The 16,373-nt window shown below is 36.0% G+C and overlaps 1 protein-coding gene across 2 annotated transcripts in view; it reads right to left on the reverse strand.

Moving 5' to 3' along the window:
* The window catches only part of EDIL3 (EGF like repeats and discoidin domains 3), a 349,377-nt gene that overhangs the window by 117,640 nt on the left and 215,364 nt on the right, over positions 1-16,373 (reverse strand). For both annotated transcript variants that reach the window (XM_036410081.2, XM_036410080.2), the window contains one exon: positions 5,515-5,696. In XM_036410081.2, coding sequence (XP_036265974.1) covers positions 5,515-5,696 — 182 coding nt within the window. The remainder of the gene's footprint in view (positions 1-5,514; positions 5,697-16,373) is intronic.

Genomic DNA, 16,373 nt, shown 5'->3' on the forward strand with positions numbered 1-16,373 from the left:
TTTGCACTTGCATAATTCTTTTCTGGGCCCATGTTTTCTACACTATTAATTTGTTTACAAATGCAAAAGTCAGATGGTTTTGCTTTGAGATATTTTAAATTTTCTAACAATAAAGAATAAAATAGCCATTTGGGAACATTAACAGTTGAAAATACTTATAAATTGTACAATGGACTACTTACTTATGAATTGCTACTAAAAGTGGATGCACTTCTGACCAGGCTATAGAACATGGTTCTGCCTTCCTATGGTTTAGAGATTTTCTGGGTCACATATTTCCCACTATCCTTCCTCATTTTTCTTCACTGTTCTTTCCTTTCCTCCTACCTGTGAGGTTATCCCTACCTGCAATTCCAACCACAAAGTGCCACATCATCAAGCAAAAGAGTTTTTAAATTTCATTGGTTGATGTTTGAATGTAGCTCGAGCAGTACAAATCCAGGGTTTATGAGCTGAGGAAACACAATGTTACAGTGCAGTCCAGGGACGACCTGCAGGAGATCTGTGGGGCAATGTACATGCTTCTCTTTTCACCCAGTGAGCCATGTGACTTCTGTGCACATTCAAGCTCGAGAAACGAGTATCTCTTCCCCACGGACTCTGGCGTATGGAAAAGGGACATATTAAGATCATATTCACATTTTCTAAAAAGGGTAATAAGTTATTAAAAGAGAAAGATCAGCCGGGGCCGGTTTAGCTCAATGGATAGAGCGTAGGCTTGGGGACTGAGGGGTCCCGGGTTCGATTCCGGTCAAGGGCGTGTACCTTGGTTGCGGGCATATCCCCGGTAGGGGGTGTGCAGGAGGCGGCTGGTCGATGACTCTCTCTCATCGATGTTTCTAACTCTGTATCTCTCTCCCTTCCTCTCTGTACAAAATCAATTAAAAAAAAAAAAAAAGAGAAAGATCAAAACCAATTTTTTGCAGTGATAAAATACTAGTATTGAAAATACTGGTAAATTATCTTTCAAAGGAAAATTATGGCTTTGCCTAGGTACACACATCAAATTGATTCGCAGGTAATGAGATAGCTATGTAATACATACATACATACATATATACATAGTGTAATGGGGATTTCTCTTCTTTCATATTCTATATATTATGTTCAACTAGTTTTTAGTTTAACAAAAGTTCTACTAAAGGTAGGCCATTTGTGCAAACAAAATGGCTAGCAGATGATGTAAGAGATGAGGTCACAAAAGTTTGTGGTTATATTTACCTCGTTTGCTTTTCTATATCTTTTAAAAAATGTATTTTTATTGATTTTTCAGAGAGAAGGTGAAAGAGAGAGAGAAAAACATCCATGTGAGAGGGAAACATCTAACCACTGCTTCCTGCACACACACACACACACGACTAAGGGTCAAGTCCGCAACCAGGCATGTGCCTTGGCTTGGAGTCAAACTGGCAACCTTTCCATACACAGATGACACCTATTCAACAGAGCCACACCAGCCAGGACTGCTTTTCTATACCTTGAGAGCATTTTGAAGGCAAGTATTGTCTTTTCTATAGTGCCTAGTAGAACACAGTGGAGATATTTGTTCAGTACATGTTTGTTGAAATAAGAAAAAATGAAACTGGAAATACATTAAAACCCAATTACTTCAGAAAATTTTTAAGCATATAGTATTTTAATACATGTAGCTATAAAAAAGAAAAATAACAGAAATAATTATCTTTCAAAATAAACAAATAGTCATCCTGACTCACCTAAGTCAGGTAGCCAACTACCCACAAGGTATAAATAAGTTTTTGCATTTTTATATGAGCTAACCCAAGACATCCTATATAATAAAAAGAATAAAATGCTAAGTCTCCGGTTGGCCATTCAATTAATCAAAGAATAATATGCTAATGATATGCTAAGGCAATTCAACTGTTTACTATGATGTGCACTGACAACCAGGGGGTTGACGCTCCAACTGGTAGGTTGGCTTGCTGCTGGGTTCCGGCCAATCGGGACTGAGTGAGATGGACTGGACACACCTTGGGGCCCTCCTGTGGTCCCTCCCCAGCTGCCAAAACTCCATCATCCCTCCCTGGCCTTGATCGTGCACTGTTGGGGTCCCTCGGCTTGGCATGTGCCCTCTCACAATCCAGGCTGAGGGATTACCTCCGCACCCCAAGTGCACAAGTTTCGTACACCAGGCCTCTAGTATTTCCATAATTGTGCAAAGTTGCTATTTCTAACATGTCAGTCAGAAGGAGAAATTGATATTCTAATGAACCAGTTAGTGTTTAAGGTGGCAATTTATTCACTGGAAAAAATCATTTAGGGAAATAAAGATTAGAAAAAAACTTGAAAATAATACCATATTTCTGTTTTACTTTATTCACTAGACCAATCCTTTACATCCAGAACCAACTATGAATATTAAGGTGCCATCAATGATTGCTTTTTGAGTGTGTTAAAATTAAAATGGTAATTTTAATTTTTATTCATCAAGACAAGGAATAAAATGGATTTGAATACTAATTAGTGCATGTGAGTCATTCACCTGAAAAACTAAGAGAATACTATGCTCCTTTTAAGTGAGTTTAAGCAAAGTGCTTGAATGTTTCATTTGAAGGACTGATTAAAAATTAAATGACAAGAAAATTAATAATGTTCGACACAGAAAAGTTGGCACATGATCTGTCTTCCCAGAGCCCCTTAAATATGATTTTTAAGGGATAACCTTTTATATTTTTAAAAAAAACTTAGACAGTAAGTTATTAAATAATACAATACATAATATATACTCTGAACACAATCACAAATATCTATATATATAAAAGCCTAAGCAACTGTTAGGACCAGATGATTGGATGAACAGCAGGTAGCTATAATATGCACCAAAGGGCAGTGTTCCACTATGATGACCACCAAAGAGCAACTGCTCAATGCAGGAGCTGCCCTCTGGTGGTCAGTACGCTCCCACAGCCACCTTCTGTGATCCTCCCCACAGCTGGCCAGTCCCAATGGACTCTAACCCCCAGTCAGGCAGAGGGACTCCACCCATGCATGAATTCCTGCACTAGGTCTCTAGTTAATGAATACCAATGGTGAACTTTCAATTTTCTTCCCATTACTTGCAAGATATCTTCATTCAATATGAAACCCTTTTTATTTATTTTTACTATTATTCTCTAAGACTTCATTATAATCTGCACACTAATAGCAAAATAATTATAATAATAGTAATCATAATAAATTGCTCTTAAAAGTAAAATAAATATGCCGGAACCAGTTTGGCTCAGTGGATAGAGCGTTGGCATACAAACTGAAAGGTCCCAGGTTCGATTTCAGTCAAGGGCATGTACCTTGGTTATGGGCACATCCCTAGTAGGGGGTGTGCAAGAGGCAGCTGATCGATGATTCTCTCTCATTGATGTTTCTAACTCTCTATCCCTCCTTCTTCCTCTCTGTAAAAAAAATTAATAAAAAATATATTTTAAAAAAGTAAAATAAATATTTAAATATTCTATGTAAGTTGATTAGGTTATATCTATCTACCTATTATCATGGGCTTAAAAAACATTCATTTATACTTTGAAAGGCATAATGATGTATTAGTGGTAAGTAAGCAACAAACTGGAACAAACTAAAATGAAATATCAGACATCAGAATGTCAGAAATTTTAATGCAGTGTTTCTCTGAGAAACCACTGGAAAAGCATGTTACTTATAGTTTATTGAAAACATGGCAGTCACTGAAGTTCACAAGCATAATCTGCTGAACAGAAACCTTGATGCAAACTGGTGATACCATCTTTCAATTGTCCTGCAATTTCTGTTCTAAATCTTAATTTCTAAAGTTTTATCATGAACTAAATTCACTAATGCATTTCATAATAGTCAAATAAAAATGGTCTCTGGATTAATTTTTAGCAAATAGAATGCAAGCACTTTTGGGGAGTGGGGAAGGCCTATTTTAAACTATGATGGGCTATTCATTAGTCTGGAATTGAAACTATATGGATGTGCCATTACCTTTATCTGGAATTCTCATTGCACATGTGGCTATAGGTTAGAAAAATAATGTGAATCAATTTATGGCCCTGACCAGTTTGGCTAAGTGGATAGAGCATTGAACCTGTGGACTGAAGGGTCCCAGGTTCAATTCCAGTCAAGGGCATGTACATTGGTTACAGGCACATCCCCAGTAGGGGGTGTGCAGGAGGCAACTGATGGATGTTTCTCTCTCATCGAGAAACATAGTTTCTAACTCTTTATCCCTTTCTCTTCCTCTCTGTAAAAAATCAATTATATAAAAAAGAAGTAATTTCTGAAAAAAAAATATATATATATATTAAAAGAAGTAATTTCTGCAAATATAAATTCATAAAACAAAAAAATATATATCAGGTAACCATGTAGAGTCATATGGATGAAATAAACATATACAGGATATGTAAAATAAACATATACAGGATATGTAAAAGAAACCTGAACAAAAAAAATCATCTGAAGAAAATTATAGCCCTATTCTTAAAATAAGCTATTTGGCCATAAATTAATTTCCTTTCCTATCAACTACATGTAAAGCAGCCCCTATACACTGCACCTAATAATGTCACATCGAAGAGTCCCATGTTAAAAATTACCTTGGCACAAAATATGTAGTAAATAGATAAAACAGATCAGCTACCTAAATAAATCATAATTCTGTAATAGCTTACTAATCCAAAGAAATAAAGCTAAAGCTTTTAGTAAGTAAAAACCCTAAGGCACACTAAACTCACACTCTAAATGTAAACACATTCCTCCAGCAGCCTATACACAAATCATGATTTTCTTTGTGATGTTGTCCAGATTCTCACCTGACCTCTCTGATCATGCTATTCCCTTGGCTTCTAGTCTCTATTGAAAGACATTATTCTAAGGCCTGCCTCAAAATCTATCTTTCCCGAGAAGCTTTTCATGATAATTAATTACCTATTTCTCTGACTCCATTGTGTACTGGATTTTCCTTCTATTTAGCACTCATCAATGACTTGTTAGATATTATTAATGCCTCCAACAGAGCATAATCTTTTCACAGAAAACAGGTTTGAGCACCTTTTGTGTCCTCCTAATATGTAATTTACTGTCTCACTTCAGCTAAGTGGCCAAAAAGCATTTAACTGAATTTAATATATGGAACTGGAATTGCTACCATCTATTCCATCTTTGGAAAATCGCTTTCTAATTCAGTCAAGCATTGTGTTCTCCTGTTTTGAAAAATAGCTTGTTGATGATAATAAATGAAAGTATATATTAAAATGCCTTCAATTATGGTAAAAACCCTTTCTTTTACATGTACCTTAAATAGTGAAATTCATAACCCAAAGATTTAAAATTTTTAACCCTCATCAATGGAATGTATGTTTTTCACAGTTTCAGAGTGGATAGCCAATTTGGACTATTAAGTAAACTGTCTTTTCCTCTGTGACCATGAAGAAAAGCCACTTTGGGCTCTCATGGCGTTCTCTCTGAAGTGACTCTGGCCATTCTTTAGCAGGAATCTCATCCCATCCCATCTGTTACCTGAATCCATGACCATCTGTCATTTTCTGCTGCTGTCCAGGCATTTATAAGCCCCTTCTTATTAAGGCGAGCATAGTAGGGGTACCACTTCTGGAGTCCAAAAAGAGCTCGGTGGGTCGATGAAGCTGTGATTTGCTGATTTGATATGATTCCACCTTCAATTCCCAATGGGCCCGAGCATTCTGGAAACAAATCAGAAAGAAAGGTGAATGTTATTAGACATAACCCACATTTGAAATGCGGTAGTTAGATTTGATAAGAGATATTTTAAAAATGATTTTGATTTGTATCATGGCACCACTTAGGCCACACACACTTTACAGAGGCTACAGATCACTACATGAAAGAAATATGTCTTGTTCCTCAGGGCACTCTCTTCTTCCTTTTTCTGAACAGACACTTCCCTTCTGCGTTATGACTGCATTATGTACAATTACCCTTTGGCTGGTGATCATGCCAATAAAAGAATAATGCCCTTAAAAGGCCTATCTCATATTTCATACTCCTAGTGACTGGCATGCCTCATAAATCATAAGTTCTCAATAAATATCTGTTGATCTATTGTTTTTTTTCTTAGCCTTCCTCTAAGTTTGTATCAGAATTATTTTCACACTGACTTAGTGTTTCACACTACTATAAATTTTTAAGTTACATTTTTATAACTAGTGTCAGTTGTGATTTCACAAAAAAAATAAGCAATGTGTAAATCTGTCAACATTTAAAAACATTACAGTAATAACTTGTGCTATGTTATAAATAATAGAAAACATGTTGACACATTGTTTTTATAAAGAAAACAGGTAAACTCTCTGACTTTTTACCCAACCATATGTATGCCACTCAGTAAATCCAAATATTAAAATACTTATATTTCTAATTTTTTATGTCTAAATTCACAACTACATATTGGGATTCTGTACTTATATTTTAACTATTTTCTCTTCTCTTATTTTTCTTTAAATTTGTGACATAAATTTAGGAGAATTTCCTAATAAAAATTTAAAATACTAAGATTAAAGCATAAAATACTCAAATATATGATCTCAGATAACAAATTTGTTTAAATTTTAAAAACAGAATAGACCTAAATCCATCTAAAACTTACATATATTTATATTACCTATACTTGACTTTTATAATATTTCATTAGGACATACATTTATTTTAAATTCAGTTTTGGAAATTCATTAAGTAATATTATCTATAATAATAAAAGGGTAATATGCTAATTAGACTGGACATCTTCCAGGCACCCTTCCTGACGTACCCAGGGTGGAGGGAAGCCAGCCTGGGTCCTGGGTGCCTGCGGGAAGCTGGGGCCAGCAGCCGAGGGAAGAAAGGCCTATTCTTGCACGAATTTTCGTGCATTGGGCCTCTAGTAAATTATAAAAGGTAACATCTTGTTTTCTTAATTTCATTAACATTTCATATAATATACTCAACTTTTGCCAAATTAGATCTGTATAATAAATATAATAACCTTATTATAAAATATACAATAATTTTTCAGAATTTCTGAAAATGTTAAAAGACCACACTGCCATTATTAAGTGCCACTCTATAGAAGCCAACTTGGTCATTGATGGCCACCAAGCATATTTTATATATTTTAATTACTATTAAGGTCCAGCATTTGTCTGTTATTAAAAGTATACATCAGTTTGAGTTTAAAAATATGAAGAAAAGAAATTTTTAGCTGGAATATCATATTTTTAAAATTTACAAACATGTTTCCCACTGGGAACATCTCTTTTTTATATCTCATGAGCAGAGAATAAGTAGCTCTAAGCACATCACTAACATTTCTCCCATTGCTTTAAAACCTTTAAACACTGTTTATAAAAAGGACAAGGGTATGTGGATAAGCAACCATCTTAATCAGACCTTATTTGTAAAATGACATTAATACACCAAAAATTGACTCCCTGTGAATTTTTAATAAATCATTCACTCGATAAGTTAAATTTAGATACTAAGATCTTTTATAAAACGTGTAATTAAATTTAGATACTAAGATCTTTTATAAAACGTGTAATTAGAGCTGCTTAGCACTTCATGAAGGTGCACTATATCATTGTGCGAGTCATTAAATCAAGAAGTCATTCATTTTTAGAATTGCAGTACTAGGAGTTACAGATTATCTGATTTTCCTTTTCCAAAATAATTAATGTAGAAAACTCAAATGCCTTTGGATTCTTGCTTTAGTTTCCATGCTGCACGATTTTTACAGACTTCATGAAAGTACTGAGACGTTCATGATGACACTTTGATTTTAAACAACTTCAGGAGGCTGACTTTTTAGGAATATTGCCATGAAGGGCACCTCGAGTTTCCTTGTCCTTGGTTTGTGCAATGTTTGGGTGGAGAAATGTAGCAGGCAGGAAGGCCATTTATTGCAGGCCAGTCAGTAGAGTGGCTGACCCAGGGAGCCAGCTTTGATTAATTAGACTGCATGACAGCCTCAGAAAGAACTCTGTACCATTTAGTTGTGTACTTCTAAACACCCTACGCTGAATTGGACACCTTCACGAAATTTGTAACCGTTTAAAAAGTGATTAGTCCTCAAACCACACTATTTAATGCCTACTTTATCAGTTCTCTTGACCAACCAACCTCCCTTTATTGGCTGTGAACTGTTGCATTATAATATAAACCAAAAGCCATAGGACTCTAAATCTTTGCTGTGTCCTCACTAGTCATTCAAACAAACAAACAAACAAACACAAATATATATGGCTTCACAGTTTACAAAGTGTTTCACATAAGCTGTCTTGTTGTTATGTCAAATTCACAAATATTTCTTTACTCAGTTCTCAATTCCACATGATTTTTAAAAAAATAAGTATTTGCAACATTCACTTATATCCTCTATGCTGCCAATCAGTAAAATACAAACGAAGAAACCTGACTATGGCAGGCAGGGTGAGGGTCTTGAATGTGGCAATGGGTCTGTGAGGCATCAGCTTATTTCCTTACTGGTTAGTGCTCCTCAATTTTCCTCATTTTAAAAACTGAGGTTATGATAACAGCTAATTCACCAGTTGTGAGGGGGGAAAAAGCATTTTTCGTTAAACAAATAATGAGCTTGGGTCTGTAAAGTCTCATGCATGTTTCTCTTTAGCAATGAGGAGAGGAGATCCTGGCCATTAGCTCCAATAGAGGAGGTGCTGGCTATTTACACTGTTACTTCCTTAAATGCTCACAATGTCTTGTACACAGGAAGAGCTCAAGAAACATGTGCTGAATATCATCATTGGGGCCTTTTTTTTTTCTGTACAGTAAACTAATAAGCAAATCCAATTCTCATTACTTCACACTGGAAAGTTATCAGGACAGCAGCTTTTCTTCACTAATCGTTTGGACCACATCAAATGGATCTCATCATAATAAAAGGTTCAAAATCCAATTCCCTTTGCCTGTGCTATCCACCTCCTATTAAAGTCAACAGTTATGAAAACTAATTGAAGGAGTTGCAATTCAGAATGCAAATGATCATACACTTAAGATTAAGTGACCTTAAGCAGCAAACAATAAGATGCTTAAGAGAAAGATAATATGGAGCTATAGTTGCCACTGCTATCAAATAAAGGAGGGAAGGGTATGAAATAATGGGGAACTGAATATTACATGAGCATTCTGAAGTTTGAAAACAGTATGCACATGTAATTCCTCACATATCAAAATAATATTTGAAGGATAAAAGTTATTGTGCCTATATAATAAATGAGAAAATTTGTGAGGAGGGAAGTTAAACTCATAAAAGGTGAGTATGGAATTTAAGCCAAAATGCTCTGCTTCATAAACATTAAATAATATCAATTGATAAAGCAAAAAGTTCAGTAATTCTTCACAAGCTGATTCTGGAATGACCTGTTTTTGTCTCACCTGCTATTGCCATGCTGAACCTGGTGGGCTACAGTCACATCAACCAGGCTGCAGGGACAGAACTGAAAAGTGAAAACGTGCTTCTTTGCTCAAACCATACCCAGAACTTCCCTGCCCCATATGTATCATGTGTGTCCATATGTTGCCCCATAAAATGGGGAGCCCCTTAGTAGTCAGGAATTGCATCCCTCATAGTACCTAGCAGCAAGACTTGATCCTAGCAGACACCTAATAAATACTTATAAAGGAAATTAATTATGAGATAAATATGAAAGGTAATTAAACAGTAAAAGTTTCAGCTAACATTGTTATACTCTATATGTGTAATCCTATATAATAAAAGGCTAATATGCAAATTGACCAATTGGTGAAACCGGTTGCTATAATGTACACTGACCACCAGGAGGCAGACACTCAGCACAGGAGCTGCCAACTTGTGGTCAGTGTGCTCCCACAGGAGGAGTGCCACTCAGCCAGAAGCTGGGCTCATGGCTGGCGAGCACAAGTGGTGGGAGCCTCTCCCACCTCCATGATAGGAGTGGGTCTAAGCCATCTCCTGAGGGCTCCAGAACTGTGAGGCTGAGCTGAGGGACCTCCCCGAGTGCATGCATTTAGTGCACCAGGCCTCTAGTTCATTTTAAAAATTAAAAATATCATTTCCCTTATTTTCTCAAGAGTAAATGGATATAGATGCCTTTAGAAATCATCCATATGCGGAGTGGAGGAAAGACATCTCTTTGTAATGAAAAACAAACTGGCAGCCGAAACCGGTTTGGCTCAGTGGTAGAGCATCAGTCTGCGAACTGAAAGGTCCCGGGTTCGATTCCGGTCGGGGGCATGTACCTTGGTTTCGGGCACATCCCCAGTGCAAGAAGTAGCTGGTTGATGTTTCTCTCTCATTGATATTTCTAGCTCTCTATCTCTCTCCCTTCCTCTCTGTAAAAAATCAATAAAATATATTTTAAAAAAATGATGGTTTAAAAACAACAACAAAAAAAAACCAAAAAAACCCCAAACTGACAGTCCAGTGGGTTACTTCTTTCAAAAGGCTGCCGCTCAGCCAGCAGGTGTTTCTGAAATTGCCTACTGTTATCCCCAGAGTGGGCCCCGTGGCAATCTGATCGGCACCGAATATGGCAGGAGGATACAGGAGTCACCATTTTTGATCATTAGATTTGCGTTTGTGCATCTTTGCTATCATGCTTGCTTCTGTCAGATCTGAAAACAATCCTAATTTAAGGATTCCAATCAACATTGATTACCAGAGGTTTTAAAGCATCGTTTATATAACCAGTTAAAATAACTGCGCTGCCTGAATCATCTGCGTGGCCTGGAAACACCTTCTGACCGGAGGCCCTGCTGCTCTGCTGTGCACACAGACTGAGCGAGTGCGTGATGTCACCTTGCAGGGGGAGCAGGGAGAGCAGCTGGACCAGCTGGGGCCAAGCCTCACGTGCCCACCGCAGAGTACTTCCCTACTTTTGCCAAGTCCTTGTGAATAAAACAGCTTCCAAGTGAAGTCCTCACTCTGCAAACTCATCCTCTGGAGTGTGGCAAAGAAGGGCATCTGCATTTTATTGATCTTGTAGCTGACAAGTAAGGACTGCCTCAAGATGTCTCCCATTTTGTTCCTGAGTGCGCTGACTAAGCCTTTCAAATAAGTGGGATGCACTGCTGAATCCGTAACAGGATACTGCTTTCATCTGCTCTATCTACATCTCCAGACCTCTTCAGAATGAAAGGATTTCGAATTAAAGCCATGAAAGAAACAAATCTCCTTTAAACATCTCCAGTCCTCTCTTTCTCTGAGCATCTCATCTTCTTACAGGAGTGGAGTCCTCTGCTGTGCTTAGCTTAGCACGATAATTGTGCTGAACACAAGTGCTGGCGAATGGATTACTGCAGAAATTAATGCTGATTCCAGCATACACTTCTCTCTGTGCCACTTGGATGGCAGCCTTTCCTTTCTTCCTGGTGTTTGCTTTATTTTAGAGTTGTTTTGAGACCAGGCTCAAAATCGATGAGGGCGAGAACAAGGCTACTATTACTCACACTGTGGCCCAAGAGTTAAAAGAAGCCTGGAAGATTTTTTTTTTTCTTCTAAGCCCTCAAACATTTGCCATTTCTCTTAGGCCATTATGTTCTGGTGTTGAGGAAAGGTGTCAGAAGAAAGAGGACCAGGGAGGGAATGAAGACAGGAAGGGTGAGATAGGCTGGTATCAGGGAGAAAGCTTAGATGCACTGCTCTGGCTGTGGGAGATGAGGAGATGGCGAAGGAGCTCCCTGCATACAGTGAGAGTGGGGAGGCGGACCTGCGCACACAGCCTTCCCGGGCTCACTCATTCACAAACTCCTATGGAGCACCCCTTGGGATGAGCCCCCTGTCAAGGCACTGAGAGTGATCACCTTAAAAGGACTGAGAGGGAAAATTCCCTTGGTGGTGTTTGTTTCTCTCCACTCCTAGAGAATACTTCTTTATATGAGTGTATAAACTTCACATATGGCCATAGTCACCTTGTTTGGAAAAACTAGTTATCGCAAGATCATCAAAACAGTTTTCAAAAATTAGTTAAGTTTATTTGGGTTGCACATAAAATGCATGTGTACCTTAGAGAAAAGGCTATTTGTTTGGATCAGATGGACTGCTTAGCCTAGATAAATGCTAATTTTCTTTACTGCCTTCAAGACTGAGCCTGTGATATGTGGCCACTAAAGAATTTTCCTCACGTGATTAGAAACTGTATTAGATTATTTTCCATACTGGAAAGCTTAAAGGTATCCAAGATAAATGATGACAAACAACTATTTGGGCATATTTTTCTCTTAGATAATAAACTTGTTTTATTTCATGCCTTTTGCATTATTTATATTTACAAAGCACTTAACTCAGTGCCTTACACATTTTTCTATTCTCAATATGGTGGATTAAAGTAAATTAAATTAAAATAAATTGTTGCTTTTTGTGAATTACTTCTCTTTCTTTGTTGAAACTGAATTAATCTTCTGAATGTAGATATGATCACTCTAAGGATTCTACATATTGGGTGAGGATATAAATCCAAAATGCTTTCTTGGTATGCTGGAATGCTTGAACTACATAAAAATTAGCTCTTGGAGGCAGGAGAAATTTAAGGCTTTCAATAAAAAACAGCAATCATAAAATTACAAATTCAATTATCAGCCATCTAGCTATTTTCCTGTAAAATGTGGTTATGCTTCTTTCTTCACACTGTGTTATCTCAAGTCAATTATGATATATTATCAGTTTTAAATTAATTATTTTGAATTCAGGAAAACCTTAAACTCATGAAGAAGCTAAATTATAATAGAAAACTGCCCAATCATATTCCTCGAAGCTACTTTTTTTTTTTAGCATATTGATGAAGAATGCCGGTATTTGGTGTTATTTAAACAGTAGGGCCTATGGACTCTAGTATTCAAAAACTAAAACTCTTACTGAGATAATTTATGAAAGTAAAAAAGGAAATCGAATGAAATTATCATCCTATTGTGGTACACAGTGTTGCTTCAGGGAAAAAGAAGAGTGCATTTTAATTACTTAAGATTCATTCTTTCCAAAGAGAGCAGCATATGGGATATTCAAGAGCTGTATGTATGCACTTTTGCAGCCAAGCAAAATTTCAGTGAGTTGTACTCAGGCTTCCACTTAGTCTGCAAATTCATCTCCCACCAAGTATAAAGATAACAACATGGTCTGATGAAACAGTTGTCTATGGAGGCAAAAGCCTGCAATTCAAAAACTGCAGATGTATTCTGGCTTCCAAGAAAAGATCTATCTGAAAGAGGTATAATGCCAAGGTAAAGCTAAAGGTGGGATTCAGTTGCTTCAAGACATGAGTTGAATACCAAATGTAAGTATTCCAGCACTTCTATGCAGAGGACACACCTTTCAAGCTTTTTGTCTGTTTGTTTGGTTGATTTTTTTTGTAAATGCATATCAGGATAAGTTCCACAAAGGACCACTTCTGATGTTTTGTTTTAAGTAATATTATTGGCATGTCAAATACTCATTTTATTTGAGAGATAAATCACAGTCCCAAATCCAAGTATCAGCTATCTACTATCTAGCTATTTTTTTTCTGTACAATGCAGTTATTCTTTTCTTCACACTGGATGTTACCTCAGGTCAAGTATGAAGACTCAGAGTTCCAGGGGTCAAAGGGAATTAGATAAATTAAACAGGAAGCTGTTGCAGATGGCAAGGTATGGCATAATGGGCTCTCTTTAAGGCTAGAACATTTTGAAAAGTCGGTGGAAAAAAAAAGGATGAAGAGCAAGATGGAACCTGGAAATACATAATAAATGCTTTATTTCTTTGAATCCTAGAGACATCTACATTATGCATTCACTCCTAAAAATAGAATGTTTGTTATATAGAAAATAAATAGGTTTGCCCATATAGTCAGAGAAGTATTGACTTTGGGGAAGGGAACTAAAAATGATTTTTAAAAGTCTGCCCTTTAAGTGAAAACCTCAGCTACATATTTTTTTCTCTTTCAAAACAACAACAACAACACACACACAACAACAACAACAACAATAACAACAACAACAACACACACACACCAAACATATATTTTGCCAGCATTTTCAGGATAGAGTTGAGCCAGAAGATGAATTCTTTTACATTCCTAAAGGAGAAAGGATAATTAAGGCTTTGCACATAGTATTTGCAATGCCTTTGGTAGTTTTGAAAAGGATGATTCAATAGAGAATTTTAAAACAAAACAAATGTAAAGCTACTAAAACAAAGGATAATTTATCAATTTATAGAAAAGACATTGTAGGAGAATTTAACAGGATAACAATTTTATTTTAAGCTTATAGAAGCTAAGCCAGCTTTTCTTATATTACCCCTTATCCATAAGAGTCATACTGGATGTGTTTTATAACATAATGAATATAGGTCAGCTTATTAAAATAGAAAATTTAACTTTTGCTTATTTTCAAATTTATTATATTCAATGACAAACTAGATCCTGGTATTATATTCTCCCCAGGTTAAATGTTCACTTTCATTAGACAATATTTATAAAGCTAACTAATAATGCATACATACACTTCAGAAAAGTAAAGATATTTAAAACTCTTAAACCTAGATTTAAATCTTCAGATGCTAAAATGAATAGAGAATATTTGCTATGATCAACAAAATATCTATAATGGGATAATCTGCTATTCCCTAGTCTGCTCAAACAGAATACATTATTGTTATGTAGTTTGGCCTAAGGATTAATTAAATAAATATGCCTCTTATAAACTTACGTTAAAAATATACCATAACTATAAAGTTTTAAACAACAAATAATCTTATGACTGCCCATTAGGAACTTGTAAATTTTGAAAATTGGTCAAAAGAAATTTCAAGTTTTTCCTTAAGCTGTTAATCAAAAGAGAATTTAATGCTTTATCATTTTGGAACTATATAAGATTAATTTCTTCCATCTTACCATTTTTTCTCATATTGGATAGCTCATCACCCTACTTATATGTTTATAGACTCAACCAGGAATCAGGTAAAGGCAATCAAGTCACACACATAAAATAATGCACGTTATTTACCCCAAAGTAGAGATGGAAGAAGTACGAGCATTTATAAAAATTCCTATACAAATAAAGAGAATGGTGACTTGATTTTCTTAGCAACCAGTACACACATGCTCAGCCAGGTTTTACATGCATCACCTTTTTATTCAGGAAGTAGATAGTTCTTTTTCCATTTTATATGCAAAATATTCTTTAATAAAAATTAAAATACAAACACAAGCACAATTATTAGTCATAAAAAGTTACTAAAAATGATTCTAAATGTCATTCACTTGGCATGTCCTTATTATCATATTCATCATCAGGTATTTCTGTCGCCAAAGCATTCAGACTGTCGGATAAATCTCTGCCTGGGGGAAATATAAACTACAGTATATTTCAGACTCACTGGAAATAAAAATCACTAATTAAATAATCTGTTTTTAAAATTGGTCTGTGTCTGGCAGGCACTTTTCCTCATTGTGGCACAAAATAGGGATCTCCTATGGAAAATCTCATATTAACTCTTTGAAAAACCAGATTACAACTCTGAGAATCGCCTTTATAATCAAGTTTCTTTCCCAATTTAATATCTGAGTAATCCTATCTTTAGGTTAGATGGAGATGAAGTTTTAGCTGGCGGCAATTTCATTGCAATAATCAAAGAAATCTCATTTCCTCAAGTCTATAACTGAGAGTAAAATAACAAACCATTTCCACCCAAATTGAATAATACCTGCTTCCCATATCTTCAGCATAACCTTTCTGATTCATCATGACTTATTTTTCCAATCAATGTGAGAAAAATGTTGATATTCACTCTTTCAGATTTCCAAGGGCATAAAGGGGATGTAGTGGAAGGAAAATCATGAAATGCCACTTAGCTCCTAGCTGACTCTTTTTCAGATCTGATATTGAGATATAAGAAAACAGTGCATAATACTACTGTCTTAGGAAGTGTCATATACAGAAAGCAAAATAAAGAAACTTCTCTGCTCTGAAGGTATGAATCTTTCTTTTCTCTCACAGACATTCCTGAAGAGTAAAATTGAAGCCTGCACATATTTGTTACAAAGAAAATATGCCAAACATTTAAGCCTCAAAATAACCCCTGGAATAGGTTTATTTCCAATTTTAATTGAAGCACCTGAGACTCAGAGAGGTTAAGTAGTTTCCCTAAAGTCACAGAGCCAGGATTTGGCCTAGATATATCTACCATGTTTCCCCAAAAATAAGACATCCTCCGAAAGTAAGACCTAGCGCATGGAAAGATAAGACATCCCCTGAAAATAAGACCTAGCACAACTTTGGGAGAAAAAAATAATATACGACACTGTTTTATTTTTGGGGAAACAGGGTATTACCAAAATGTCCTGATAAGTATTATAATATGATATGCTGGGGCCATTCTGTTTACTGTGTATGAC

The sequence above is a fragment of the Pipistrellus kuhlii genome, unplaced genomic scaffold (genome assembly GCF_014108245.1).
Source record: "Pipistrellus kuhlii isolate mPipKuh1 unplaced genomic scaffold, mPipKuh1.p scaffold_m20_p_4, whole genome shotgun sequence".
NCBI classification, from domain to species: Eukaryota; Metazoa; Chordata; class Mammalia; order Chiroptera; family Vespertilionidae; genus Pipistrellus; species Pipistrellus kuhlii.